Raw genomic sequence first — 27,250 nt, 5'->3', positions numbered from 1 at the left:
GTGGTTTTGTGTTTTTGTTTTTTTTTTCACAAAATGTCATTTTCCGCTAACTTGTGACAAAAAATAAAATTTTCTATGAACTCACCATGGCCCTCATGGAATACCTTAGCGTGTATTCTTTCCAAAATGGGGTCATTTGTGGGGTTTTTTAACTGTCCTGGCAAGTGGGCGGGGTGCTAAATTTTGAGCACCCCTGTAAAGCCTAAAGGTACTCATTGGACTCTGGGCCCCTTAGCGCAGTTAGGGTGCAAAAAAGTGCCACACATGTGGTATCGCCGTACTCGGGAGAAGTAGTATAATGTGTTTTGGGGTGTATTTTTACACATACCTATGCTGGGTGGGAGAAATACCTCTGTAAATGACAATCTTTTGATTTTTTTACACACAATTGTCCATTTACAGAGTTATTTCTCCCACCCAGCATGGGTATGTGTAAAAATACACCCCAAAACACATTGTACTACTTCTCCCGAGTACGGCGATACCACATGTGTGGCACTTTTTTGCACCCTAACTGCGCTAAAGGGCCCAAAGTCCAATGAGTACCTTTAGGATTTCACAGGTCATTTTGCGGAATTTGATTTCCAGACTACTCCTCACGGTTTAGGGCCCCTAAAATGCCAGGGCAGTATAGGAACCCCACAAATGACCCCATTTTAGAAAGAAGACACCCCAAGGTATTCAGTTAGGAGTATGGGGAATTCATAGAAGATTTTATTTTTTTGTCACAAGTTAGCAGAAATTGATTTTAATTGTTTTTTTCCACAAAGTGTCATGTTCCGCTAACTTGTGACAAAAAATAAAATCTTCTATGAACTCACCATACTCCTAACGGAATACCTTGGGGTGTCTTCTTTCTAAAATGGGGTCATTTGTGGGGTTCCTATACTGCCCTGGCATTCTAGGGGCCCTAAACCGTGAGGAGTAGTCTTGAAACCAAATGTCGCAAAATGACCTGTGAAATCCTAAAGGTACTCATTGGACTTTGGGCCCTTTAGCGCAGTTAGGGTGCAAAAAAGTGCCACACATGTGGTATTGCCGTACTCGGGAGAAGTAGTATAATGTGTTTTGTGGTGTATTTTTACACATACCCATGCTGGGTGGGAGAAATACCTCTGTAAATGACAATCTTTTGATTTTTTTACACACGATTGTCCATTTACAGAGTTATTTCTCCCACCCAGCATGGGTATGTGTAAAAATACACCCCAAAACACATTATACTACTTCTCCCGAGTACGGCAATACCACATGTGTGGCACTTTTTTGCACCCTAACTGCGCTAAAGGGCCCAAAGTCCAATGAGTACCTTTAGGATTTCACAGGTCATTTTGCGGAATTTGATTTCCAGACTACTCCTCGCGGTTTAGGGCCCCTAAAATGCCAGGGCAGTATAGGAACCCCACAAATGACCCCATTTTAGAAAGAAGACACCCCAAGGTATTCAGTTAGGAGTATGGGAAGTTCATAGAAGATTTTATTTTTTTGTCACAAGTTAGCGGAAATTGATTTTAATTGTTTTTTCCCACAAAGTGTCATGTTCCGCTAACTTGTGACAAAAAATAAAATCTTCTATGAACTCACCATACTCCTAACGGAATACCTTGGGGTGTCTTCTTTCTAAAATGGGGTCATTTGTGGGGTTCCTATACTGCCCTGGCATTTTAGGGGCCCTAAACCGTGAGGAGTAGTCTGAAAATCAAATTCCGCAAAATGACCTGTGAAATCCTAAAGGTACTCATTGGACTTTGGGCCCTTTACCGCAGTTAGGGTGCAAAAAAGTGCCACACATGTGGTATTGCCGTACTCGGGAGAAGTAGTATAATGTGTTTTGGGGTGTATTTTTACACATACCCATGCTGGGTGGGAGAAATACCTCTGTAAATGACAATCTTTTGATTTTTTTACACGCGATTGTCCATTTACAGAGTTATTTCTCCCACCCAGCATGGGTATGTGTAAAAATACACCCCAAAACACATTATACTACTTCTCCCGAGTACGGCAATACCACATGTGTGGCACTTTTTTGCACCCTAACTGCGCTAAAGGGCCCAAAGTCCAATGAGTACCTTTAGGATTTCACAGGTCATTTTGCGGAATTTGATTTTCAGACTACTCCTCACGGTTTAGGGCCCCTAAAATGCCAGGGCAGTATAGGAACCCCACAAATGACCCCATTTTAGAAAGAAGACACCCCAAGGTATTCCGTTAGGAGTATGGTGAGTTCATAGAAGATTTTATTTTTTGTCACAAGTTAGCGGAACATGACACTTTGTGGGAAAAAACAATTAAAATCAATTTCCGCTAACTTGTGACAAAAAAATAAAATCTTCTATGAACTTCCCATACTCCTAACTGAATACCTTGGGGTGTCTTCTTTCTAAAATGGGGTCATTTGTGGGGTTCCTATACTGCCCTGGCATTTTAGGGGCCCTAAACCGCGAGGAGTAGTCTGGAAATCAAATTCCGCAAAATGACCTGTGAAATCCTAAAGGTACTCATTGGACTTTGGGCCCTTTAGCGCAGTTAGGGTGCAAAAAAGTGCCACACATGTGGTATTGCCGTACTCGGGAGAAGTAGTATAATGTGTTTTGTGGTGTATTTTTACACATACCCATGCTGGGTGGGAGAAATACCTCTGTAAATGACAATCTTTTGATTTTTTTACACACGATTGTCCATTTACAGAGTTATTTCTCCCACCCAGCATGGGTATGTGTAAAAATACACCCCAAAACACATTATACTACTTCTCCCGAGTACGGCAATACCACATGTGTGGCACTTTTTTGCACCCTAACTGCGCTAAAGGGCCCAAAGTCCAATGAGTACCTTTAGGATTTCACAGGTCATTTTGCGGAATTTGATTTCCAGACTACTCCTCGCGGTTTAGGGCCCCTAAAATGCCAGGGCAGTATAGGAACCCCACAAATGACCCCATTTTAGAAAGAAGACACCCCAAGGTATTCAGTTAGGAGTATGGGAAGTTCATAGAAGATTTTATTTTTTTGTCACAAGTTAGCGGAAATTGATTTTAATTGTTTTTTCCCACAAAGTGTCATGTTCCGCTAACTTGTGACAAAAAATAAAATCTTCTATGAACTCACCATACTCCTAACGGAATACCTTGGGGTGTCTTCTTTCTAAAATGGGGTCATTTGTGGGGTTCCTATACTGCCCTGGCATTTTAGGGGCCCTAAACCGTGAGGAGTAGTCTGAAAATCAAATTCCGCAAAATGACCTGTGAAATCCTAAAGGTACTCATTGGACTTTGGGCCCTTTACCGCAGTTAGGGTGCAAAAAAGTGCCACACATGTGGTATTGCCGTACTCGGGAGAAGTAGTATAATGTGTTTTGGGGTGTATTTTTACACATACCCATGCTGGGTGGGAGAAATACCTCTGTAAATGACAATCTTTTGATTTTTTTACACGCGATTGTCCATTTACAGAGTTATTTCTCCCACCCAGCATGGGTATGTGTAAAAATACACCCCAAAACACATTATACTACTTCTCCCGAGTACGGCAATACCACATGTGTGGCACTTTTTTGCACCCTAACTGCGCTAAAGGGCCCAAAGTCCAATGAGTACCTTTAGGATTTCACAGGTCATTTTGCGGAATTTGATTTTCAGACTACTCCTCACGGTTTAGGGCCCCTAAAATGCCAGGGCAGTATAGGAACCCCACAAATGACCCCATTTTAGAAAGAAGACACCCCAAGGTATTCCGTTAGGAGTATGGTGAGTTCATAGAAGATTTTATTTTTTGTCACAAGTTAGCGGAACATGACACTTTGTGGGAAAAAACAATTAAAATCAATTTCCGCTAACTTGTGACAAAAAAATAAAATCTTCTATGAACTTCCCATACTCCTAACTGAATACCTTGGGGTGTCTTCTTTCTAAAATGGGGTCATTTGTGGGGTTCCTATACTGCCCTGGCATTTTAGGGGCCCTAAACCGCGAGGAGTAGTCTGGAAATCAAATTCCGCAAAATGACCTGTGAAATCCTAAAGGTACTCATTGGACTTTGGGCCCTTTAGCGCAGTTAGGGTGCAAAAAAGTGCCACACATGTGGTATTGCCGTACTCGGGAGAAGTAGTATAATGTGTTTTGGGGTGTATTTTTACACATACCCATGCTGGGTGGGAGAAATAACTCTGTAAATGGACAATCGTGTGTAAAAAAATCAAAAGATTGTCATTTACAGAGGTATTTCTCCCACCCAGCATGGGTATGTGTAAAAATACACCACAAAACACATTATACTACTTCTCCCGAGTACGGCAATACCACATGTGTGGCACTTTTTTGCACCCTAACTGCGCTAAAGGGCCCAAAGTCCAATGAGTACCTTTAGGATTTCACAGGTCATTTTGCGGAATTTGATTTCCAGACTACTCCTCGCGGTTTAGGGCCCCTAAAATGCCAGGGCAGTATAGGAACCCCACAAATGACCCCATTTTAGAAAGAAGACACCCCAAGGTATTCAGTTAGGAGTATGGGGAATTCATAGAAGATTTTATTTTTTTGTCACAAGTTAGCGGAAATTGATTTTAATTGTTTTTTTCCACAAAGTGTCATGTTCCGCTAACTTGTGACAAAAAATAAAATCTTCTATGAACTCACCATACTCCTAACGGAATACCTTGGGGTGTCTTCTTTCTAAAATGGGGTCATTTGTGGGGTTCCTATACTGCCCTGGCATTTTAGGGGCCCTAAACCGTGAGGAGTAGTCTTGAAACCAAATGTCGCAAAATGACCTGTGAAATCCTAAAGGTACTCATTGGACTTTGGGCCCTTTAGCGCAGTTAGGGTGCAAAAAAGTGCCACACATGTGGTATCGCCGTACTCGGGAGAAGTAGTATAATGTGTTTTGTGGTGTATTTTTACACATACCCATGCTGGGTGGGAGAAATAACTCTGTAAATGGACAATTGTGTGTAAAAAAAATTAAAAAATTGTCATTTACAGAGATATTTCTCCCACCCAGCATGGGTATGTGTAAAAATACACCCCAAAACACATTATACTACTTCTCCTGAGTACGGCAATACCACATGTGTGGCACTTTTTTGCAGCCTAACTGCGCTAAGGGGTCCAAAGTCCAATGAGCACCTTTAGGCTTTACAGGGGTGCTTACAATTTAGCACCCCCAAAATGTCAGGACAGTTAACACACCCCACAAATGACCCCATTTTGAAAAGTAGACCCTTCAAGGTATTCAGAGAGGGGCATGGTGAGTCCGTGGCAGATTTCATTTTTTTTTGTCGCAAGTTAGAAGAAATGGAAACTTTTTTTTTTTTATTTTTTTGTCACAAAATGTCATTTTCCGCTTACTTGTGACAAAAAATAATATCTTCTATGAACTCACTATGCCTCTCAGTGAATACTTTGGGATGTCTTCTTTCCAAAATGGGGTCATTTGGGGGGTATTTATACTATCCTGGAATTCTAGCCCCTCATGAAACATGACAGGGGGTCAGAAAAGTCATAGATGCTTGAAAATGGGAAAATTCACTTTTTGCACCATAGTTTGTAAACGCTATAACTTTTACCCAAACCAATAAATATACACTGAATGGTTTTTTTTTTATCCAAAACATGTTTGTCCACATTTTTCGCGCTGTATGTATACAGAAATTTTACTTTATTTGAAAAATGTCAGCACAGAAAGTGAAAAAAATCATTTTTTTGCCAAAATTCATGTCTTTTTTGATGAATATAATAAAAAGTAAAAATCGCAGGAGCAATCAAATAGCAGCAAAAGAAAGCTTTATTAGTGACAAGAAAAGGAGGTAAAATTCATTTAGGTGGTAGGTTGTATGACCGAGCAATAAACCGTGAAAGCTGCAGTGGTCTGAATGGAGAAAAAGGCTCTGGTCCTTAAGGGGCGAAAAGACTGTGGTCCTGAAGTGGTTAAAAATGCAAGAGTTACTTCTAGTTATGCAGCTGCACAAAAGCAGCTGTTGAGATCACAAGCGGACCTCATGAATAGCTATCATTTCCATTTTGTGCACCAGAAGTCCATATAGCTTTGGCATGTTCTGCAGTGGTTTACCGAGTATATCACGCAGCTGATGTCACTACACGTCCCAAAGGAGCTCATACTGCTTATGATACTCAGTCTAATTGTCCCACCATACTCTAAGGCAAATTACCGTATGTGTAAAAACTAGATAATGTGAAAGGAGTGTTTTTTGTCTTGTGGTGAAGAGGAGGTGTAGATGAACCCACACAAACTCAAGGAAGGTCATACATCGTCCGTTCATCGCCTGAAAAAAAAGCATATGATCAAATACTGGCAGCATTAAGAGATGAGACACACAACACATACAAACGCAGAGGCGTGCGTTCGTACGCGTTTCATTCCGAACGCACGTCCATCCACTTTTGATGATGTGAACGGGGCCTTACTGTATTTAACCAGGAAGGTGACATAGTGGGGTGTCTCCAGTGGGCATATCTTAAATGAATTGGGTTATGAAGGCTAACGTATCTATTTACATTTTAAACAATACCAGTTATCTGGCTGTCCTGCTGATCCTCTGCTTCTAATATTTTTAGCCATAGACTCAATGAACAAGCATACAGTTTAGATTTTTTTTCTTTATGAAAGATTAGCTGCATGCTTGTTGCAGGTGTTTGATTCAGACACCACTGCAGCCAAAGAGATTAGCAGGACTGCCAGGCAACCGGTCCTGGTTGAAAGGAAATCAATATGGCAGCCTCCATATACCTCTCACTCCATGTTCCCTTTTAAAGGATACCCGAAGTGACATTTAACATGAGATAGACATGTGTATGTGACATGTGCCTAGCACACAAATAATTATGCTGTGTTCCTTTTTTTTCTTTCTGTGCCTGAAAGAGTTCAATATCCGGTATGTAAGTGGCTGACTCAGTCCTGACTCAAACAGGAAGTGACTACAGTGTGACCCTCACTGATAAATTCCAACTATAAAACACTTTCCTAGCAGAAAATGGCTTCTGAGAGTAAGAAAGAGATAAAAAGGGGAATTTCTTTTCAGTGAGAGTCACTCTGTAGTCAATTCCTGCCTGAGTCAGGACTGAGTCAGCCACTTATATACCTGATATTTAACTCTTTCAGGCAGAGAAAGAAAAAAAGGAACACAGCATAGTTATTTGTGTGCTAGGCACTGTACATACCCATGTCTATCTCATCATGTCACTTCGGGTATCCTTTAATAATTTTTAAATAATCCAGTCAATATTTGCTGGATGTCCCCACCGGAGAGGCTTTGAGATCTCTGGAGTTGGCTGAGTAAATTAACTGCCTGACATGACCAAATAAGATGACATATGAAGCATTTCATTAAGCACTTCCCGACCGTCTGTAGGCGGTGGGAAATGGCCGAACGTGTGCACGTACATCACCCACTGGACAGTGCAAAAAAAAAAACCCAGAACACAGTCGACTGGAAAGCACAAAAAAAGTCCGTTTTAAAATGTCCATTTTGCAGGAAGAGGATTATTTGAGCTGCATTGTGTTTTCTCTCTTGCAGTCATGTAGAGATTTTTCATTTTGTGGTAAAGTGATTTTACTTTTGTACTTTAGGGACTTCAAATTGAGCCCAGCTTACTCCGCTGCAGTAAACCAGAGTGTGATGCCTCTCCACTGACGTTTTCAACTCAGATCCAAAATAAGCTGCTCTTGGACATTAGACGACACATAAGAAAGTACTACAGTGTAAGTGATGTCATGAAGTGGTGCTTATTTCTATGTGCAACTTGATAGATGGGGCGCGCTTATAAACTTAACGTCAAGTAGATTTTCAAGAATTTCAAGCAAAATGTACAACTTTTCAAAGTTTGGAAAACTTTATTTTATAGTCCTCTAGTTATTACTTTCAGGATTCTACAGTAGGTTCCATGGGCTACACAGTAAGCATGTTATGTGACCATGCCTTATCATGTATTCATAAATACTATGGGCTTGATTCACAAAGCGGTGCTAACAGTTAGCACGCTGGTGAAAAGCCCTTTATCACGCCTAAACTCAGTTTAGGTGTGATAAGTTTAGGCTTGATAACTATAGCACCTACTGGGTTAGCACCGCAGTGCACAGCTGATCAAAAGTTTTGCGCTAGCAAAGTCTGGTGCACTTCGCATAGAGTTTAATGGCACTGCTTTGCGTGCGGGACTTTGCGTGCGATCTAAACTTATCACGCCTAAACTTATCACGCCTAAACTGGCTTTTCACCAGCGTGGTGCAATGGTTATCACGCCTAAAGTCTTTTAGGCGTGCTAACTGGGTTAGCACCACTTTGTGAATCAGGCCCTATATGTGTGAGGTTTTTTTTGCAAACCTGCAAGGGGCATCCCAGAGCATTCTTCCTCTTGTGTTTTAGGGATAATTCAACACCAGTCCATTGCATGCTTCCTAGTTAAGTAGGCATAACGCAGTACTTCTATTCTGGCATTTATTTTCCCATGTCATTGGAGTGCCTGAATGTAAACACCCAGGGCTTGATTCAGAAAAGGGTGCTAAGTGTTAGCACGCCAGTGAAAAGCCACTTTGCATGTGCTAACATGCTTTGCACGTGCTAAGTAGTTAGCACATGCAAACTACTTAGCACCGTAGTTAGCACATGTAAACTACTTAGCACCGTAGTTAGCACATGTAAACTACTTAGCACCCTAGTTTTTAAAAAAAAATCCGTGTTTATTCAACAAAGAAAATGAACATATGACAGAATATGCAGTGTCGCAGTGCGCCTCCTAACTTTTCCAACAGTAGCTTCAGCATCAATTATCACTGTGGAAGATGAGAGTATTGTTAACAATAATATAATGATCGTCACATAAAATATAGAGCTCGGATTGAATTAAAATTTCCAAATATTCTATCTTTTACAAGATCATAATTAGCAAGACCAGGGGTATCTAACCATGGAGCTTAGCACTATAGTTAGCACGATGCTAAGTAATAATTTGCATGTGCTAACTACGGTGCTGAGTTTGCATGTGCTAACTACTTAGCACCCTAGTTAGCACGCCCAAAGCCTTTAGGTGTGCTAACTGGGTTAGCACCGTTTACTGAATCGAGCCCTCATACCGGCATACACTTGGTTATAATTAATATTTTATTCTGCTTACTACTATACTACACAAGTAATCACTACAGGGCTAATTTATAAGGGTTTGAAGTTCAAATTATATAAATTTATGGCAACTTCAATAGCAAGCAGTAATTTTAAAGCGGACCTGAAAACCCTCATATATAAGTATATGACCTTGCAAAACAAATAACGAGTGTTTTTTCTTTTTTGTTTTTGTTTTTCTGTTGTTTTTTTTAATAATTCACTCTTTTTTTATGATTACACCTAGTGTGTTTTTGTTTTTTTATTTGTATTTAAAGATTGATTGGCGTTAGATTATTATTATTATAGGTTAGCGGCTTGCTTGTACATAAAGCCTGAACTTGATTCTAATAATTCCAGGACATTCTGGATAAAGGGGGGATGCACACTGTGCTTGTTTTGTAATGCACGTGTTATAATGTGTGTGTGAACTGCAATGGACCCTGCGCGCATTAGGACGTACACGTTCATTCAAAGCCTGCATGCATTGAATTAGAAAAACACAATCAATTACAATGCAGGGGTTTGAACAGGCCCTTAGAATTGTATAGGTAGTGAGTTGACATGCAGAATTATTCTGCAATGCAATGGATATAGTGTGAATGCACCCGCAATTAAAAACTGTTCTTGACACTCTACTGTAACAAAGGTCTCCCAAACTTACCTGACCAAGTTATAGCAGTATTCACTATGCATATTATACACTATCCATAGATCCTATTTGACCCATGTGATACTAGCTAAATACTAGCATAGGACTTCAGATCTATGTCCTAAATGTAATGATGCCCAATAAACTTTTATTCATTTTATTGCTTGTGCCAAAAAAAGTTAATGAGTGCTTGGCGCAAATTGTTAGATTTTTGCATGATTGTATCGGGCTGTTCCATTTCCGTAGACCCCAAAAATGATTAACAACATTCTTCCTAACACTAGTAGTAACAGGCACACTAAGTTATAGTGACTGGATAGTGTAATGGTTAAGGGCTCTACCTCTGACACAGGATACCTGGGTTTAAATCTCGGCTCTTCCTGTTCAGTAAGCGAGCAGTAAGAAATTCTTGGGCTAGACTCCCTAACATTGCTACTGCATTTAGAGCGCACCCTTGTGGCTGCAGCTCTGGCACTTTGAGTCTGCCAGGAGAAAAGCACAATATAAATGTTATTTGCCTTGTATATTTCTATTTTCTATTTTATAGAATGCATCATCTGGCGTGCACACACCTTACTAGATATTGGATACAATCCCATGTATCTGGTAGAGACTGGGTACAGTTAGTGATAACTGTTTTGCCTTTCCGAGAAGTTGTCTATCTGAGTAGAGGCTCTCAAATCTCCTCACTTAAAAACCTGATCCAATGAGCAGGCAGGGGCAAACCCAGGATTTTCATTGGAGGTGGGGGGATTCCTGATAGGTCTCTCTCAGCCGCACAGACAATATAATATCATAGGACATCATGCTGGGTACACACAATGCAATTTCTCATCTGATGGAAATAATCGTCAGATCCCACCTGATATGTCTGATCTGCTTCTAATCGGCAACAGGATTGATCAGGAGCAGTTTGGATACAGATTATAATGAGGACTGGCGGTAATTAAGGGGAAAGTGAAGCCGCCTGCAAGGTCCCAACTTCCTTCTTTATACAGCCAGGGCACAGGCTGTGCTCATACCTGGCTCTGTGCTTTGTCAAGTTCCCCAGATCTGCTCCATGCTCTGTACGCACACTGCTGCTACATCCAGAGTCAACTGTAGCCAGGGATTAAAGAGGACGGGGTGGGACATAGTGCAGACAGTAGCACAGTGCTGTGAGCTGCAGGATGCCTCCAGACATTCTGGCGACATAAAGAGAAACTGAAGCGAGAATAATTCCCGCTTCAGAGCTCATAGTTAGCAGGGGCGCGTGTGCCCCTGCTAAAACGCCGCTATCCCGCGGCTAAATGGGGGTCCCTTCACCCCCAAACCCCCCCCCCCTCCCCTGCAAAATCAACGACCAAATTGGTCATACATTTTGCTCTTCCTGGAGGCAGGGCTAACGGCTGCAGCCCTGCCTCTCAGCGCGTCTATCAGACGCGCATCGCCGCCTCTCCCCCACCCCTCTCAGTGAAGGAAGACTGAGAGGGGCGGGGGAGAGGCGGAGGTACGCGTCTGATAGACGCGCAGGAGGCAGGGCTGCGGCGGTTAGCCCTGCCCCAATGCGGAATAGATTCCACGATGTACGGAGGGGATTTGGGGGTGAAGGGACCCCCGTTAAGCCGCAGGATAGCGGCGTTTTAGCAGGGGCACACATGCCCCTGCTATCTATGAGGTCTGAAGCGAGATTTATTCTCGCGTCAGACTCTCTTTAACTTGTGCCTGACGCCAGACACTGTACCGGCCCTGGTCTGAGGGGGGGATTCTGGGCACCAGACCCCCCCCCCCTCCCCGCCTATGTCAGCCATGGTCCAGAATCCCACCCCCCTTATTAAATTTGGAGTATTGCCTCATGCCACCTAATGCCTATGGTCTATGTAGGTACATTCCTAATTACTATGGTTGAAACGAGGCAATAATGTGTAAAGGGGTTTATTTTGAACAATATACTTGCTGGTTATTCCTTAAATCATATTTTAACATGTCAGGTCTCTTTATACGGATTCATATAATCTGTTCAAACTGCTATAGTGATGTCTGTTTGCATTTTTTAACATCTCTAGTCATGCAGATATTTTAAACTCCTTATTTTCACATTACTTGTTAAGGACTGCAATGTAACTTTCCTTTTCATTGATGCTTTCGATAAACCTGATGTATAGAGCGTAAAAAAACAAAAACAAAACTGTTCTTGACAGGATTGCATGCAAATGACTTTAATCGAACAGCAACTAGTTTATTGACATTTCAGCAACCCTCTCTATGAGCTGTGACGACTGACCCAGGTGAGGGGTGCAATGTTCTGCCACATACTACACCATGTTAATTATCTTCAAAAAATAAATCCCCGTTTTGCTGGACTGTATATATTCTCTCGTGTTTTCTGGCTCAGGAGACTCTTAGGCCCAGTTTCTAATGGAGTGCTGCATTCTGCTCGAAGATGGACAGGAGTGCCTGTTCACCCAAATCCCCCTGCTGTGCCAATGCAGTGCCCGATCGGAAACAGCCTTTTAAAATCAATAGATTGTAGCTTTTTGTGCAGGCAATTGTGCCAAATTAGCACTGGGTTTAGACCTATTGAAAACGGGTTCCTAGTAAACCAGTCACAATAATAGCAATGGGCATTAACTCCTCATGTAACCTAAACACAACCTATTTCCGTGCATAGCACAGCCAAACACATCTAAATAAACCACGAGTCAGGATTCATCATCTAAAGTGTATTCATAAATGTATTGCCAACACACCATATTATTGACAACCCCATCCCATACAATTGCACTTGCCCAATACCCACCCACCCACCCACCATACTGCCTGCAGGCTATGATTAAACAATTGTTCTTTACCAGCACTTGTTAAAAATGTATTGCACTTTCTCCTTTGAGGCCTCAAAAAATTAACTCCTCATGTGCCTAACTAAAACTAATATGCTCTTAAGTGACAACTTTTATGATATAACTGCATTACAATGCCTAGGTACATCCTCTCACAGGAGAAAAAAATGTTCTGGCATTTGTTTCCTTTATAGAAAATAACCGTTTTTAAAAATGCAAAGTTATAGAAAAAAAATTGCCAGTACAGCTCCGGAAAATCTGCTGCTGTACTATAGTCTGAAGTCCCTCAAATTCTCTTCATCCCAGTATTACAAATATGCTGCAATGCAGCCAGACTCTGCAGGCTTTTCTGACTGCTTCTGAACTGGAATATGGCTGCTTGTCAGTTATTGTCAGACAATTCTGTGGTATTGTGTGCAGAGTCTGTAGTGGACACCTAATGCCTGCTGAGATAACATGAATGTCATACATTCCGATCTTTTACAGTCAGATTCCTAAGATGTCATCATCCCATATGTCTTCTCTAATGTACTCAAGCCAAGTGCTCAGAAAAATAAGCCACTGAGCAGTATTTTACTGTTTTTGACAGTTTTCCTAGACTGATGTGAAGGAATTCCTTGCTCTGTTCCTTTCCATGATGAACCTGCTCATTCAGTCCGCCTCGCCACATGCCCTTGGCAAGATCTTATAGCAGTTGGATTGTGACAGATTGATTGAACCTCTGTAGTTAACTTAACATTGACACTGGTACATGAAACATGAAACATTGGGGCTCCCATTTTCGTAACTCTGGGTGTGGGACCATTCTAAAAGTAATGGTCCATACACATGATAAAGTCTGCGCACACAAACGAGCAATGTCGATCAAATGACGTTGCCTGGCAAAAAGAAATAAGTAGTTATGCTAGGAACGCTTATGCCATTCACATACTGCGCCCTTTCACATCAGCTTTGTTCCGCCGTTTGAAAAATTGCCTTTTCAAAAACCAAATACAGTAAAGTTACAACTGGATCGGGGTATGCATTCATACTGAATGCATTTCCGATTTTCTAAAAAGGCAATCGTAGTTCTGATGTATTCTTACTGTGTTTTGGCTGAGGCCAACATAAAGAAAATCACAAAATGTGACAACCAAAACGCGTTTGCAATTGCATTTTGCGATTTTTTTTTTTTTTTTTATTATTTTATTTATTTAAAAATGTATTTACTTATTTTTGGGTGTGAAAGAGCCTTGACATGCGTGTTTTCTCTGCAACAATGTTGTTTGAATGTTGTACACACTTGGCCAACTGCACAATATCCTCTCAATAGCTATCTGAAGCACCAGTTGAAGCTAGCTGATATCTGTTGCTTGTTGTTGTTTAACATTTGGCTACATTTTTTTGTAGCCATTGCCATCTGATACAGCGAAATCTGTAGTTTATCGGATGTTTTAATCAACATTTATCTGACTTGTGTACATAGCTTAAGTCTGCCTCCTATTGTAGGCCTATATGGGAACAGACAGCCAGCAACACTAGATGAGTGTTCAGTGGCGTATCTAAAGTGGCTTGTGCCATGGGCACCTCCACAGCATGGGCGCCATGCCTGCCCCTGTGTCACCGATGTCTGCTGTGCTGCCTTCCCTCCCGCTTCTGCTGCCGCTGCCTGAGCTCCCCTTTCCATCACAGTACCAGACCTCAGATCAGTGGCAACAGCAGAGACAGAGAGAGTGCATAAACTGCCCATGCCCAGTGTACTCCAAATGCGGAAGTAGCATCCCTGCCCACTACCTGCATTTGGAGAACGCTGGGCGCAAGTAACATGCACCCACTCTGTCTCTGCTGTCGCCCTGATGTGAGGTCTGTTATGGTGATGCTGGAGAGGAGGATTAGGCAGCGGGGGCGACACCGGGAGACAGTAGGGTAGTGTCGAGGACCGGTCGCCGCTGATCTGAGGCCTGTAGTGGCACCCTGTCAACCAATAAACAGGGAGGGCAGGGGAAAAGGAGTGGGCAAAATTTTATTTGGATTTCCTGGGGCCCTGTACGATCTTAATCTATATCCAGTGGTCAAACTAATTTGCTGTAATTGTGAGGGGAATGGTTAGTGTAAGGAGTGAAGAGGGGGGAGGTTAGTGTAAGGAGTAAAGAGTGTTAAGATTCCAGAGGGGCAGTTTAGTGTTTAAAAGGGGGCAAGCTTAGTATGACAATAGAGTACACAAAGGGAATAAGTACGGTAAAGAGATTTCAGAAAAAATATCCTGTGACCAAAAATCACAGAAAATGATATCAGATGTACGTGAAAAGTATGCTGTTTTTGCCGAAGGGGCCCAATTTCTGTGTCAGGCACTGTATTACTCTGATATGCTTCGATGAGTGTCTAAAACATAAAATTTAAGCAAGAGGACTTATTCGATTACATTTTCCCCTGAGTTTTCTCACAGATGTTTTTACACCCGATCAATAAAATACCTTTTAAGCCTTTAGCAAGAAAAAGAATACTCTACTTTTTAGCAGTTTTTCAATTGCTCGGTGCTGAACGGTTGCTTGTTAGATGAGATGAAAAATGATCTCTTGGGAGAAAGCTCAGGAGAAAAGTTAACTGAATCAGAGCTATAATGTAGTGTCTCTCTCAGTGCAATACACTCATGCTGAATATGCCTGCGTTTGGCCTGAGATATTTGTAGCTTTTTTTTTTTTCTAAAACCCTGGCAAAATGTGTGAAGCCTGGAAGCATGGTGGCATAATTGTATTCTGCTCTCTAATGGGCCACGTGGGATACCTCCTGCCATATTGCACTGAGCAGGATGATTTTTTAATTGTAAGCTGCACATTAAATAGATGAAATAGAATTTACTTTGCTTTAGAAATAATAAACTAATCTATAAAGATGGGTGATTTGTAAACAAGGAAACACAGCCATGCATATAAATTTGCTGCAAATGTTCCTACTCAACAGCTGTTCTTAAACAGCTTCTATAATATGAATGAAGCAACTTGTGTGTGATATATATATATATATATATATATATATATGTATATATATGTATATGTATATATATATATATGTATATGTATATATATATATATATATATATATATATATATATATGCACTTGACTGTTAGCTATGCATGCTCCAGATTACATGTTTCAACCAGCATAAACATTTACTTTTTGTGATCCCTTCTAGTGTGTTTCCTTATTCTCTGTCATTGTTGTAGTGCAGAAAGCTTAAAGGATAATTGTAAGGAAAGAGATATATGGAGGCTGTCATATTTTTTTCCTTTTAACCGCTGCCTCTGCCTCTAACACATTTAGCCATAGACCCTGATCAAGCATATGCAGATCAGGTGTTTCTGACATTGTCAGAGCTGACAATATTAGCTCCATGCTTGTTTGTGGTGTGATTCAGACACTACTGCAGCCAAATAGACCAGCAGGGCTTCCAGTTAACTGGTATTGTTTAAAATGAAATAAATATGACAGCCTCCATATTTTTCTCACTTCAGTTGTCCATTAAAGAGACTCTATCTTAATAAAAGGCCCCTGCGGAGTACTAACCTTGGGAGGTGGAAGCCTCTGGATCCGATTGAGGCCTCCTCCGTCCCACGGTGGTCTCGCTGGGCCCCTCTTAAGCGCCTGCAATATTCACTGCGCAGGCGCAATAGCGGCTCTCGGCTCGGATCAGGCGGAAATAACTGATCCCAGTCATGTTCGCTCTACAGCGCAGGCGACTTGTGCCTGCGCAGTAGAGTGGAATCCAAATGGGATTGGCTATTTCTGTCTGATCCCGAGCAGAGAGCTGTTACTCGTTGTACATCTCGTTGTAAAGAAACTAAACATCAATAGAAATTCGCATGTAAAGTGTGAACCCTGCCTGTTGTATGGTTACTCCAGAAACTGTGGTCTTCACTTTAACAAAATCAAGAATTGTTTTTAATGCAAAATCCATTTCAGCTCTGAAATCTCCCACAGCGGTTTACAGACTATTTAGTCTTGCTACTAACTGTTCTTCATGTGTTTGAAAGTGCCTGGAGAAGCGCACACAAACCCAGTAAGAACATACACGCTCCATGATGATAGTGTTGTGGCACAAACGTGACTCAAGAATCAAATCTGCAAGCAAGAGCGCCATCCAATATGTCACCCCTCACTGTCCACCTCACACATTTTTGGTGGTCTGTACGGTGTACCTGTCTTGGGACCCACAGTTAAACACTTAGAGGAAGCTTTTCTTTGGGGGGCAGTGCTCATTGCCCAAATTGTTGTGCACTGTTTTCTAAGTACTTCAATGTTCAACTTCAACTAAGTACTTTAATTTTTTTTAATGCCTTGTTTTAAAAACTTTCAGACCATGTTACTTGAAATCTATGTCCCTGTTTTGATGGCCATCTGGCTGCCAGGGCGTAGATTTCAACTCACCCCTGCTGAGCGCATCCGCCATTTTGGATGCTCGCGCCAATCTCGCAGCTAAATCCCGCCGTCTCCCACCGCAGCTCACTCGCTCTACCTGTCTCTATGACGGCAAAGCCCTGTGAGCGGTCAGGAGCCGATTTCATTGGCTCCTGGCCCTGTCTTTCTATGTAAGCAACTCCCATTGGCTTACATTGAAAGACAGTGTCAGGAACCAATGAAAGCGGCTCCTGACCGGCTCACAGGAACTGGAGTGGGTGGCCCAGGTTCCGGACTTGCGGCGGGTATGTGTGGCGATTCGTCAGGATTCAAACGTTTCTGTACCAGCGGTCTCTGGTCCTTAAAGGGGCGCTATGGCAAAAAAAATGTTTTTAAAATATGTGCAAACATATACAAATAAGTAGTACATTTTTTCAGAGTAAAATGAGCCATAAATTACTTTTCTCCTATGTTGCTGTCACTTACAGTAGATAGTAGAAATCTGACAGAAGCAACAGGTTTTAGACTAGTTCATTTCGTAATAGGGGAGTCTCAGGGATTTATTTATTTTCAAAAGCACTTAGTGAGTGGCAGTTGCTCTGTCCAACTGTCAAAAAATTGTGTAGCAAGCAGGGAAGCTGGCCAGCATCATTGTTTAAATCCTTTTTAGGGAATACCTTTATAAAGAATAAAAGCCTTGCTGAGAATCCCATATGAAGAGATGGACTAGTCCAAAACCTGTCACTTCTGTCAGATTTCTACTATCTACTGTAAGTGACCGCAACATAGAAGAAAGGTAATTTATGGCTCATTTTACTCTGGAAAAAACATACTACTTTTTTTGTTTTTGTACATATTTTAAATTTTAAATTTTTTCACCATAGTGCCCCTTTAAGGGGGCAGAGACCGCTGGTAATTAAGTGGTTAAACAGGGTCATTTTTTGTTTTTCCTTTTTTCAGGGGGACAGGATAATGGTGTTACAGCATTCATACTGTATTGTGACTGTTGTATGCCAGTACATTTGCATCATCGCCTATGTTGGTTGTGCTGTCATTCCTTTTTCCCTCTCTCTTTATCACTTTAATACAGTTTGCTTGCATATTGCAGCTCACACCCATAAACGATTGTTGCCCTTAGCAGTTAATAATCAAAGGGTTAATCACCGCATCGTGATTGCTTTAAATACATTCTGCATTGTAAAATTCAGTTTATATATGCAGTCGTCTTTCTCCCGTTCCTCCCGTGATTAAAAACTTCAGATTTCTGACAGGTATGGGTTGTCAAAACAGATAACTGAAAGCATTAATTAACGTTCAGAGTCCCTTTCCCTTCCAAAATTAACATGTTCAAATATATAGCAATACTCCTGTTTTAAGAAAAATGAATAGCAAGGAAGAAAATCTGTCTGAATGGAAAGCAGGCAAAAGATGCGATTTCCTGTGAGTTGTATATGCTTCCGTCATGAAGTAGCCTCAAAACCCCCTGCTGTCATTGAGCTGAATGAAGGTTGTATGGCATCCAATAGGGGATATATCTATACTGTGCATACACACATTGTCTGCTTCATAGTTTTAAATCTCTGAGGCCGGATTTACACTTGGCGACAGTGTTGCGGTGCTACTAAGCGAGTTCAGTGATTGGCCAAATGATGGCACCGTGGTCCTGCCCAACAGATCACCGGTGCCAGTCACTTAACGGCAGCCCTGACAGGGCTGTAAACCAATCGGCAGCAGCCATGTTGAGCCTCATCTCCTCCGGCTCTCCTGGGATCCTCTTGCTCAATCCACAGCCTACCCGATACTGCCCTCACCCTGGTCAGCTGCCAAGTCACAATAGCAGTGACTGGTCGCAGGAGACCATGGCAGGTATGTGGCTTACACTAGTCTGGGGACACAGGAGGAGCAAATACGTGGTTTGCGATCGCAGCATGTGCAAAAAATACAGTATATTACTAGTTGCAAATATGAACAATAATCTTTATTTTATGACATATTCAACATAAAACCGTTTATAAATCACATAAGGACTCCTACAATAATTTCATGCAAATACTATGTAAATGTCATCACAAAGGCTCAAGCCTCAAACCTGGTACAGTAGGTCATTGGGTGACTGGGGTTCAAATTCAGAAAAGGGGGTGGAGCCACAGCCAATCAGATTTGTTTCATTTCAGTGCAAATGATTGATTCCAAAGATTGCAAAGCTCACAAACTAGGTCATTGAGTAATTCTGTGTTAGAGTTAGAAAAAGTGGACGGAGCCAACACCAGCCAAATACATACCCGGGCAACACCGGGCCATCAGCTAGTACAGAATAAATAAATCTTCAAAATGTATGAAGTATGTGCAAAAAAAAAGTCAATTAATGAAGGCTTACTCAGGAGCAAGCTGATGTCCAAGATGTGTAAACTGAATGGATACCTTAGGAAATTACTCATATTACATAGAAGTGGTAAGATTGTATAATTAGTCAGCACCTTTTAAATGGTGACCAAGGCAAAATAAATGTGGGAAAGTGAACCTATAGTGAGGTGTGGACATGTTTGCTGACACTTACCTATGATTCTGTTCTCTCCCGAGAGGCTCAGTGTGCCCATTATTTACTCTAGTAGCGGGCGCGACTACATTCAGCCAGCGATCTTTGAATCACACATACTTGTGCAGTGTATAAGCAGTTTTTCAGTTCCACTTTGGCGTCAATGGCTATCATTCATAAAGCATTTCCGCATGCGGAAATGCTTAAAACAGCTGACTTTACCGACCACTCAGCAAAATCCCTATTCATAAAGGCTCTTTCCGCATGGAAAAATGACACTACCGAGCAGAGTGATAAATCACCGCCTTGCGCGGTGATTATCGGTACAAATGTAGCAAAATGTTCATTCATAAAGATCACCGCAAGCGGTGTGAGGTCGGGAAGTTCCGCTCCCTCTGATGTGGCGATATCAATGTAAATGAATGGAGACACACAGACCTCCCAGGCAGCTGCAGCAGAGCAAAACACGGAGAAATGTATCAACTCGGCAGCTTCCGTGTCTCCGCAAGCCTACCGCCTGTCTACCGCCAGCTTAGCTCGGGGAATCTCCGCACTGCTTCCGCACACGGATACATCCTTATGAATGCCCACCCAGAAGTCTAAAAATCCGCCAGCGGTGTTTTTCCGCACTGATTCTCTTTACCGACAGCCTGTTCATGAATGATAGCCCATGTGGGAGAACCGGTATCTTGGACAGAGAGGTGGAACTGAAATACTATGCATGCACCAACCAAATTCCTCTGGTTTCAAGGTCGCCAACTAAATTATGGGCACCCGGAGCCTCTCGAGAAAACAGACACATACGTAACTATCTGCAAACATTTCCACACCTCTGTATAAGCTCAGTTTCCCCCTTTATTCTGCCTTGGTTTTACTTTTAGAAAGTGCTCTGCAGTCTTCTAGTAGTAGTTGCTAACAATTCCCTGCCAATGCTGCCCTGATATTCATATGAAAGAATTGTTTTCTCCTGGCAAGTGCTTTTATCTTTGTATATTCTTCAGAACTGCAGGTAGATCATAGTTTCTATTCAGTTGGTTTGTATATCCATAGCTTAACAATCTAGATTGATGATTTTACATACATTACATCATTTTGACTGTGAAGTTTACTTTTGAGATGTTGATGAGTAATTTGACTGTCATATGCTTTGTGTCTTTGTATTGTGTTTAGCATCTATTGTTTTCTCTTGTGCTTTGTGATTTCCCTGCATGGCATTTTATGGAACAGGAGTGGTATCAATTTTGTATGAGAGTGATACTCCATCTATGTAGATTCACTCAAAATTGATTCTGTTCATTTAGACATAAAATAAATCTCTACAGATAAATATTGTGCATGGAGGTGCTCCTGACATTGACTTTTAAGGTGTCCATATGCTTATCAATTTTCCCATTTGATTCCCGGGAGATTCAGTTACTCTAATTGAATCTGCTCAGAATAGATTCTCCCAAAATTTCCAATCAGTCGACTTTTGAACGATTGTGACTAAAGGCCCATACCCATGGCGCGATACTTGCGGCGATGTTACCCGACATTGGGCAACATTGTTTAATAAAAGTATGTTAAAGAGAATCTGTATTGTTAAAATCGCTCAAAAGTAAACATACCAGTGCGTTAGGGGACATCTCCTATTACCCTCTGTCACAATTTCGCCGCTCCTCGCCGCATTAAAAGTGGTTAAAAACAGTTTTAAAAAGTTTGTTTGTAAACAAACAAAATGGCCACTAAAACAGGAAGTAGGTTGATGTACAGCATGTCCACACATAGAAAATACATCCATACACAAGCAGGCTGTATACAGCCTTCCTTTTGAATCTCAAGAGATCATTTGTGTGTTTCTTTCCCCCTTCTGCTCTCATGCACTGAAGTTTCAGGCTGCTCTTTTCTTCCTGCAAACAGCTTTGCCCTTATTTGTAATTCCTCAGTATGTGAAAGCCCAGCCAGCTCAGAGGACGATTTATCCAGCTTGTAAAAGATAAGAGAGAGAAGAGAGAAGCTGCTCTAATCCTAAATAACACACAGGCAGTCTGCATAAAGGGGAGTTCATAGCAGAACCACAACACTGAAGAACTTGGCAGCCTTCCAGACACAGGCCGACAAGTCTGACAGGGGAAAGATACATTGATTTATTACAGAGACTGTGTTAGTAGAAAGTGCTGCAGTTAGCCAGAACACATTAGAATAGCTTTTGGAACTTGTAGGATGATAAAAAACAGGATGCAATTTTTGTTACGGAGTCTCTTTAAATGATGTTGCCCCCTGCGGCAATTGCACGTCGTTATGCGACGCATGCGGCAGATCAGATCTTTAAGATCTCCGACGACTCCACAGACAGTACCGCAATTGTGTTACGCCGCGAGACTTTGCAAGCGTTAAGAGGCGTCAGTTGGCGACCATCGTCAAGTGGACATTGCTGGACCCGTTAGACAGTGAATACGTAGCATTAGAAATCAGTCTGATTGGATGGAAGATCTAGGTCAGTCGGGGGCCGGACAGTCCATCAATGTACCATTAATCTATCGCCACTTCGGGAAGGGGAGTGTCGGTAGATTGGTGGTACATAGTGTTGTACTGCATCGAACAGTGCAATGCTGCGGTTCTATTTATTCCCTTTTGGGATGTATTGAAAACTAACTAGCTGTGTGTGATGAACCGATTCCGATCAGAGAGTAATTGATCATTTTGTCACATCTGGTGACAGTCTTTAGGTGTATGCTAATGTGTGTTTCAAAATCCTTTTTAGGCCCCATTCACATTGGGGATCGCAAACACTAAATTTACTTGCGTTTAGCGACACAGATTTTTTAGCTTTTTTTCTCTGGCGATTTTTGAGTGATGGTGATTTTTTTTTTTTTTTTACATTTCAATCGCGATTACTCTAAAATTGTGAAAAAGGGCTGCATGCACCGCTCTTGCATTATCCGCAAATCGCCGGCGATAGCTGAAGTGAGATAACTGCCATATACTTTTAATTACACTAGATCTTTTCAAAGCGCCAGTGAACGCCGGCGATTCAGGAATCTGCAGAAAACGCCCGCATATCACCCCAGTGGGAATGGACCCTTAGGGCTCTTTTCTCTTTATGTGGTATTTTGCTAGCGGTTCGAAAAATGCAGGGTACATGGAAATGCAGCAACCAATTCAACTAGTGCGATCCATTTTCACCTGCATTTTCTCCTGAGCCCGATCGTTGTCTTGCTTGGTTTTTGGTGTGATTGAGCTCCTATACATCATATAGTAGCTCAATTGCGGTAGTTGAAATTAGAAAGAAACACTATTACAGTGTGATTGTGATCACATTTCCTAGTGGAAAAGAGTACCTTGTTTTATTCCGAAGCGTTTAGCTGGCTCCTTCATCCACAAACGCCCATGTGCATTAACCTTTGTTCCCATTAAGGTATTGGTAAATATAATAGACTTGTTGCAGCAATTTGCAGGTACATACTGTACACAGTATCTTCAGCTGTCTAATGTAAATCATTTTGGCTACATATTACTCCTAGGAGGGATCTGTTGCTAATAATAGAAACTAATAGGCTGCATCTGCTGGTTCGTAGCGAAAGTAATTGTCACCTGAGTATGTGATTATACTTATAAAATATTCAACAGGGCAATTGGTGACCAAAGTTGAGCATCATTACTGTCATTTTTGAGCATTAAAGACAACATTTTGGGAAAATCCCACCAGCTATGACTGTTAATACATCTCATTATGTTGCCTTAAGTTTCTGTAGAAGTCTCTTTTTCCTACTGTACAGTACAGCTTCATTGAATATAAAGGCTTTTGGAATATCACTTAGTGCTGATAGTGCTGACTTATATAGCACATGCATAAGCACACTAATTACGCTGCGGCATAATAATTGATATAGTGGCTTTTTATTGAAGAGGAGGGTGCAAAAATAGAAATGCCATGCTAAATCTAATTTCAGAACTGAAGAAGGCTTTTTTTTTTTAAAGCAAGAAATTTCATCATCTTGTCAGCTGGCAGAATGCCTGCTGGGGATTCACAAAGACTAAGAATTACACTTTCATGAAATTTTCTTCACTAACTGCCCTGGTTAATTTGAAAGATAACCCACTGTTCTAATTCATTCTGCAGTTGGGAGGTGCAGGTTTTTATCTTTTGATCTGACAAAGCATTTGTGTTAATCGTTTTGGCCCTCAACGAGACACTCTTGGGATGGCGCTTTTACAATAAATGTGTCTGTGATAGCTCTTTAGTCTATTATACTTACAATAGATCCATAGAACTGGTAATTAATTCTGTACTGCTTTTGGAAGCCGGAAGAATAGGTGTAACACTGTCAAGTGCTGCTGGGAAGTTTGTTTAGCCGTTTCATTTTGAAGTGGTACCCTCAGGATGTACGAATGTATCATTAAGTACGTACAAGCTATTTGTTAGCGCTAGCAGCACTGGGGATTTCTTGGATCAATAAAAAGGGGCATTTCCATAATACAAAATCACAATTTTGTGTTTCATAAAGGTAATCATTTCCTCCACGGTTTAGACAGTACTCAAATGCTGATGAGTTTTAGCTACATATTTTGTCATCAGAATGGTCTACATTGCCACACTGCATTGTTGGACCTGACCATCTATAGGATCTTTCTATACTCCTTCCTATGCTTGTATTTCTGGTTTTCTTTTCCAGCAGTACAAAACCAAACTATGATTTCTGGAGTGACAATAGCTTAATAATGGGTTGGAACTGTAAACTTTTTGCCAGATTTGTTTTTGTGCGTTTAAGCACACCTGAGGTGAGATGAATATGAGGCTGATATATATATATATATATATATATATATATATATATATATATGTACACACATATACATTTAAAGGTCCCAATGAGCACAGTGGCCTCCATCATCCGTAAGTGGAAGAAGTTGAAAAACCACCAGGACTCTTCCTAAAACTGGCTCACTATCTAAACTGAGAGATTGGGGAAAAGGGAGGTGACCAAGAACACGGTGGCTCCATAAGTCCTTTGTGAAGAAAGGAGAATCTTCCATAAGGACAACCATTTCTGCAGTAATCTACCAATCAGGCCTGTATGGTAAAGTGGCCAGATGGAAGGCACTCACTCCTTAGTAAAAGGCATATGACCGCACGCCTAGAGGGCAACCTGAAGGACTCTGACCATGAATAACAAAATTCTCTGGTCTGATTAGACAAAAATTGAACTCTTTGGTGTGAATGCCAGGCATTACTTTTGGAGGAAACCAGGCACCGCTCATCACCAGGTCAATACCAATCCCTACAGTGAAGCATGGTGGTGACGGCATCATGCTGTGGGGATGTTTTTCAGCTGCAGGAACTGAGAGACTGGTCAGGATAAAGGAAAAGATGACTGCAGCAGTATACAGAAACATCCTGGATGAAATCCTGATCCAGAGCACTCTTGAACTCAGGCTGGTGTGATGGTTTATCTTTCAACAGAATGGCCCTAAGCACACTACCAAGATATCAAAGGAGTGGTTTCAGGGCAACTTTGTGAATGTTCTTGAGTGGCCCAGCCAGAGCCCAGACTTGAATCCAATTGAACGTCTCTAGAGAGATCTTAACCTGCTGAGCGGTCTGGACGAGCTCAGCTCGTCCAACACCGCCAGAGGCTGCCGCTCAGGCCCTGCTGGGCCGATTTCAACCAAATAAAAAGCAGCACACGCAGCCGGCACTTTGCCAGCCGCGTGTGCTGCCTGATCGCCGCTGCAGCGCGGCGATCCGCCGCGTGCAGCGGCGAAAGAGGGTCCCCCCCAGCCGCCCGAGCCCAGCGTAGCCGGAACAAACAGTTCCGGCCAGCGCTAAGGGCTGGATCGGAGGCGGCTGACGTCAGGACGTCGGCTGACGTCCATGACGTCACTCCGCTCGTCGCCATGGTACGAGGGAAGCGAAACACGGAGGGCCGCTCATTGCGGCCTTCCGTGTTATCTCTTGCCGCCGGAGGCGATCGGAAGATCGCCTCCGGAGCGCCCTCTAGTGGGCTTTCATGCAGCCAACTTTCAGTTGGCTGCATGAAATCGTTTTTTTTTTATTTAAAAAAAACCCTCCCGCAGCCACCCTGGCGATTTAATCAGAACGCCAGGGTGGTTAAAGAGACTCTGTAACATTCAGCCTTATTTCTTCTATCCTATAAGTTCCTATACCTGTTCTAATGTGTCTGGATTACTGCAGCCTTTTTTAGTTGCACTGTCTCTGTAATATATCTAATCTTCTTTTCTTTATCAAGCTTTGTCAACCCAGAGAGGAATGCACTGCCTCTGCTGTGATAGGGAGAAGTTATGCACACCCCCTCCACGCCCCCTGCAGGCTCTATGTGTGTGCTTTGTTTATTAGTCACGGACAGGTCTCTGGTCCCAGTTTCAGCTTGTCTGAGGAAGCTGCCCATGCTGAGAAACCCTGACTGGAGTGCAGATAATTCACTATGTAATAAAAACTTGCAGTATACTGTGACATGAGATATATATATATATGTGTGTGTGTATATATGTGTATATATATATATATATATGTATGTATATATATATATATATATATATATATATATATATGTATATGTATATATATATATATATATATATATATATATATATATATATGTGTGTATATATATATATATATATATATATATATATATATATATATACATACATACATACATATACATATACTTATATACATATACATATACACATATACATATACTTATATACATATACATATACACATATATACACATATATATATATATATATATATATACACATATATACACACACACACACATCACTTCCTGGTTAGCGCCCATGTTTTTGTTTGTGAACACTGCTTAAAACTGGTGATTAAAATCCAGGATAGCGGCGGAAACGGCAAAGAGAGATCCAGGAGATAACAGTGACTCGATTGGTATGTTTTTTTTTATTGTACAAATCGGACAGTACAGATTCTCTTTAAAATAGCTGTGTACAAACGCTTCCCATCCAACCTGATGGCGTTTGAGAGGCGCTGCAAAGAGGAATGGGTGAAACTAACCAAACATAGAATAATATTCAAACTTATTTGAGGCTGTTATTGCTGCCAAAGGTACATTGACAGTACTTATGTACATATGATTTCTCAGGGTTTATTTTCAAAAAATGAATTTAATTCATTTTGGAATAAGGCTGTCACGTAACAAAATGTGGAAAAAGTGATGCGCTGTGAATACTTTCCAGACACACTGTATATGTATGCATGCGATTTCAACCTCCACTCCACAAGAAGTAGCCTGTACTGTCGTATTGGTCTACGAACCCAGCCAACTCGACATCAGTTACCTCATACGGCTCTCACACGAGCACTGAAGGCAATGATTCCACTGCCTTTTATCTGCTCCTGTACACTGGCCAGACTCTTGCTGGCACTTAGTATGGGCAATGGAGAAGCATCCGTCCCACTGAGTCATATCTTGTCGCAGCCGCACTCAGACGCAGCATGATGCAGTTTCATGCTGCCAGGTGACTGAACAACATGTGAAACACTGCATTTTGCTGATTTTAACTGCGGCTAGAAGAGGCACTCAGTGACCAACAGATGGGAGGCTGAACTGACTGACAAATGTGCAGATCTTTCTCTGGTGTGAAAGAGGCCTAATGCTAATGCATCAGTTCCTTTACATCTTTAACTAGCCAGAGGTTTAAGGGAACCTGAACTAAGGGGGATATGCAGGATCCAATGTTTATTTCTTTTTAAACAATACAGTGTCCTGGCAGTCCTG

General features: G+C 41.6%; 1 protein-coding gene across 1 annotated transcript in view; it reads left to right on the top strand.

The window, feature by feature from the left end:
• POLA1 (DNA polymerase alpha 1, catalytic subunit) overlaps positions 1-27,250 on the top strand; it is a 463,756-nt gene that overhangs the window by 250,586 nt on the left and 185,920 nt on the right. The window contains 1 exon segment of the mRNA XM_068269965.1: positions 7,587-7,718. Coding sequence (XP_068126066.1) covers positions 7,587-7,718 — 132 coding nt within the window.

Source organism: Hyperolius riggenbachi, chromosome 2 (genome assembly GCF_040937935.1).
Source record: "Hyperolius riggenbachi isolate aHypRig1 chromosome 2, aHypRig1.pri, whole genome shotgun sequence".
Taxonomy (NCBI): Eukaryota; Metazoa; Chordata; class Amphibia; order Anura; family Hyperoliidae; genus Hyperolius; species Hyperolius riggenbachi.
The sequence above is the reverse complement of the archived record's forward strand: the minus strand, read 5'-3'. Positions and strand labels throughout refer to the sequence as shown.